This window comes from Hoplias malabaricus, chromosome 16, assembly GCF_029633855.1.
Source record: "Hoplias malabaricus isolate fHopMal1 chromosome 16, fHopMal1.hap1, whole genome shotgun sequence".
Taxonomy (NCBI): Eukaryota; Metazoa; Chordata; class Actinopteri; order Characiformes; family Erythrinidae; genus Hoplias; species Hoplias malabaricus.
In genome coordinates this window covers 1,371,675-1,375,970 of record NC_089815.1, presented here as the reverse complement: position 1 = coordinate 1,375,970, position 4,296 = coordinate 1,371,675, and the positions used below count along the sequence as shown (strand labels likewise).

At 48.6% G+C, this 4,296-nt stretch overlaps 1 protein-coding gene across 1 annotated transcript in view; it reads left to right on the top strand.

Moving 5' to 3' along the window:
* The window catches only part of efl1 (elongation factor like GTPase 1), a 62,952-nt gene extending 60,125 nt beyond the window's left edge, over positions 1-2,827 (top strand). The window contains exon 21 of the mRNA XM_066647499.1: positions 2,304-2,827. Coding sequence (XP_066503596.1) covers positions 2,304-2,492 — 189 coding nt within the window. The 3' untranslated portion in view covers positions 2,493-2,827. The remainder of the gene's footprint in view (positions 1-2,303) is intronic.
* Positions 2,828-4,296: the final 1,469 nt, after the last annotated feature.

The following is a 4,296-nucleotide window of genomic DNA, read 5'->3' as shown; positions in this document are numbered from 1 at the left end:
CCACAGGTGTGTGTGACTGAGTGAGTGACTGAAACTGTCCACAGGTGTGAGTGTGTGAGTGACTGGGTGAGTGTGTGAGTGACTGAGTGAGTGTGTGAAACTGTCCACAGGTGTGAGTATGTGAGTGACTGAGTGAGTGTGTGAAACTGTCCACAGGTGTGTGTGAGTGACTGAGTGAGTGTGTGAAACTGTCCACATGTGTGAGTGTGTGAGTGACTGGGTAAGTGTGGCAAACTGTCCACAGGTGTGAGTGTGTGAGTGACTGAGTGAGTGTGTGAAACTGTCCACAGGTGTGAGTGTGTGAGTGACTGAGTGAGTGTGTGAAACTGTCCACAGGTGTGAGTGTGTGAGTGACTGGGTGAGTGTGTGAAACTGTCCACAGGTGTGAGTGTGTGAGTGACTGGGTGAGTGTGTGAAACTGTCCACAGGTGTGAGTGTGTGAGTGACTGAGTGAGTGTGTGAAACTGTCCACAGGTGTGTGTGACTGAGTGAGTGACTGAAACTGTCCACAGGTGTGACTGGGTGAGTGTGTGAGTGACTGGGTGAGTGTGGGAAACTGTCCACAGGTGTGAGTGTGTGAGTGACTGAGTGAGTGTGTGAAGCTGTCCACAGGCGTGAGTGTGTGAAACTGTCCACAGGTGTGAGTTACTGAGTGAGTGACTGAAACTGTCCACAGGTGTGACTGGGTGAGTGTGGGAAACTGTCCACAGGTGTGAGTGTGTGAAACTGTCCACAGGTGTGAGTGTGTGAGTGACTGAGTGAGTGTGTGAAACTGTCCACAGGTGTGTGTGACTGAGTGAGTGACTGAAACTGTCCACAGGTGTGAGTGTGTGAGTGACTGGGTGAGTGTGTGAGTGACTGAGTGATTGTGTGAAACTGTCCACAGGTGTGAGTGATTGCACACAGTGACCCTGGGTGGGCTTTGGACGCACTGTGACCCTGATCAGGATGAAGTGCTTATAGAAGATGAATGAATGAATGAATAAATGAATGAATGAATAAATGCTGTGTGTTCCAGTTAGATCCGCACTGTGAGTGTGTGTTTTCAGGTGTGTTTCCGTTCTCCAGGCACAGAGCGGGTCGTTAATTCTTTTTGTTCGAGGCTGTGTTTGGGCCGTTGGTGACCATCTGTCCTGGAGCTCAGGGGCCTCCTGGAGAACAGGTGCAGGGCCTTCAGTGCACTGGTACAGTAATTGTACCCCAGGACTATTGTTAGAATATGAGGTCATTGAGTGTGTGTGTGTGTGTGTGTATCTGCAATTATTGCGTCAAATTATAAGCACCTGCTATGTGTGTGTGTGTGTGTGTGTGTAAGAGAGAGAGAGAGAGTGTCTATAATGAGTGTTCTATCAGCCTGGTTTTCTTTATTCAGAAGTAGAGACACTCAGAGACTGAGTGATAAATTATACACATTTCATTTTGACTGCTGTCTTACTAGCTCTACACCTGTGTGTGTGTGTGTGTGTGGGCCTAAATGGTGTAGGGATGGATCAAATTAATCAAGTTAATTTAAATTCATATTAAGAACTTCTAATCTATGTAATCTCACCTTTATCAATGTCCCTTTAAAACCACACCACCGCACCAATCAGCCTCAGGGAGGAGAACCTAAACACGGAGGCGGACCGAGCGACTGGAGCGGCTCGTACCAAAGAGAAACGCTGCGTCTGTGGTTTGGACGTGTTCTGACTTTAGTGAAGACACCGAACATAAAGAAGTCAAATGTAAACACTGAGAAAAACCAGTTTCAGACCGAAGTGAATCCCCCGCTCTGTTTCACACTGAACACAATCACACACCGTATACGAACAGAGCACGGCTCAGACGCAGAGACGGAGCTCCCGGCCGCATCAGAGACACACACCCCACCTTTAACACTGGAGTGTGTTTACAGCACGAGCCTCGACAGGGAACTGTGGGGCGTTACACAACGAGAAAAGAGTCCTCCATTAATCACAGTCAGGGGAAAATGTTCAGTTAATCGTGATATTGATTCGCGCTCGTATCAGACGGCTCTAGAGGGGAGTTTCACATTTTGTTGTCGTGAGGATATTTTGGGGTGAAAAACTAAGAGTGAAATGATGTTCTTTTGGTGACTGAGATGAAGGTTAAGGTTAGGGGCAGGTGTAGGTTTAGTGTTAATTATCTAAAACGCTCTTGGGTTTTAACGTGTGATTTGTCCAGCTTAGTTAATTAATTAAATTAAATTATTTTTTTTAATAACTATTCCTACTTCCTCTCAGCCCTGAATCCGGATCCCTGACTGTCCTCTAACCCCGCATCCTTGTGTTTGTCTCTCTCAGGTGATCTCCAGCGATCCGTTCTGGGTCCCCACCACGGAGGAGGAGTACCTGCACTTCGGGGAAAAGGCGGATTCGGCCAATCAGGCGCTGAAGTACATGAACGCCGTCCGAAAGCGTAAAGGACTTTACGTGGAGGAGAAGATCGTGGAACACGCTGAGAAGCAGAGAACTCTCAGCAAGAACAAATAAACTTCCTCACTCCTTCACCCCGTTCACTTCTTCACACATTCATCTGGAGTTTGGCCTTCACCTAGTTTTTAATTCTGTTTTTGAAGTGTGTTATAACTGTGTAATTATTTATTAACACATGCAACACTATAGTAACTACTGATGAGGTATTCACAGCTTTTTAAAATTTTATTTAAGGGTGTGAATACCCTAATATTGTGTGTTTGTGTCACACAGCTCCAGGGTCCTGGAGGTTGTGGGTTCGAATCCCGCTCCGGGTAACTGTCTGTGAGGAGTGTGGTGTGTTCTCTCTGTGTCTGCGTGGGTTTCCTCCGGGTGACTGTCTGTGAGGAGTGTGGTGTGTTCTCTCTGTGTCTGCGTGGGTTTCCTCCGGGTGACTGTCTGTGAGGAGTGTGGTGTGTTCTCTCTGTGTCTGCGTGGGTTTCCTCCGGGTGACTGTCTGTGAGGAGTGTGGTGTGTTCTCCCTGTGTCTGCGTGGGTTTCCTCCGGGTGACTGTCTGTGAGGAGTGTGGTGTGTTCTCCCTGTGTCTGCGTGGGTTTCCTCCGGGTGACTGTCTGTGAGGAGTGTGGTGTGTTCTCTCTGTCTGCGTGGGTTTCCTCCGGGTGACTGTCTGTGAGCAGTGTGCTGTGTTCTTTCTGTGTCTGCGTGGGCTTCCTCCGGGTGACTGTCTGTGAGGAGTGTGGTGTGTTCTCTCTGTGTCTGCGTGGGTTTCCTCCGGGTGACTGTCTGTGAGCAGTGTGCTGTGTTCTTTCTGTGTCTGCGTGGGCTTCCTCCGGGTGACTGTCTGTGAGCAGTGTGCTGTGTTCTCTCTGTGTCTGCGTGGGCTTCCTCCGGGTGACTGTCTGTGAGGAGTGTGGTGTGTTCTCTCTGTGTCTGCGTGGGCTTCCTCCGGGTGCTCCCACGCTCCAGAAAACACATGTTGGTAGGTGAATTGGAGATTTAAAAGTGTCCATAAGTGTGTGTGTGTGTCACCCTGTGAAGGGTGGGATCTTCGTTACACTGTGCCCTGTATAAAGCATTATATCAATTATAAACCTGTTGTAATTTACGAAAACACTTCCTCTGACAGCTGTGGAAATGTTCCCGGTCAGCGGAGCAGCTCCTGGATGACCGCTCGGTGGGGATTAGTGGCTAAACTGCACTCAGCACAGTGCCGAACTGAACTGTGTTTATTTATAATGAGCCTGGTGCTGAGACGCAGCGAGTGACGTCTTCCGGAGCTCGTCCTCTTTTCTGGGTTACTCTGCACTAAAAAGACTCCCGAATGACCAGCGACGCTTGAATAATTCAGCAGCCTTTCCTTCCTAAAACTGAGCTTTCTGTGCAGTGACTCCTCCCTTTTATTGCCCTTTATTCCCAGGGGAGTCCCACGTACAGACCATTAGGAAAATAGTTCTGTTCTTTTCATGAACCAAAGACCATATAATAGCAGCACTTCTCCGCTGCTGTTGAGGGCCGCCCGCTCTGACTCGGGTTTGATCTCTGAGGCTAATCTGTAGCTACGAGGCTAATGTGTCTAACATTTAATGGAAATAAATAGCAAGCCTTAATCATCATCACAGAGTCCGGCAATGTGTCTTAGGCCTTGGGATGTGGCTGACACTGCAACACTCTCTGGATCAGCTCCACATTAGCCTTCAGTGCCAAGAGTGGGCTGGAGGGGTATAAAACCTCCAGCACTGGGCAGTGGAGCAGTGGAACTGTGTTCTCTATGTATTTCTGGGGTGCGTTCGGGTGGTGTTTGTGATCCATAGCTAATCATCCAACATGCCACTTGTTTTGGCAAATGATATGAGCTCCTAC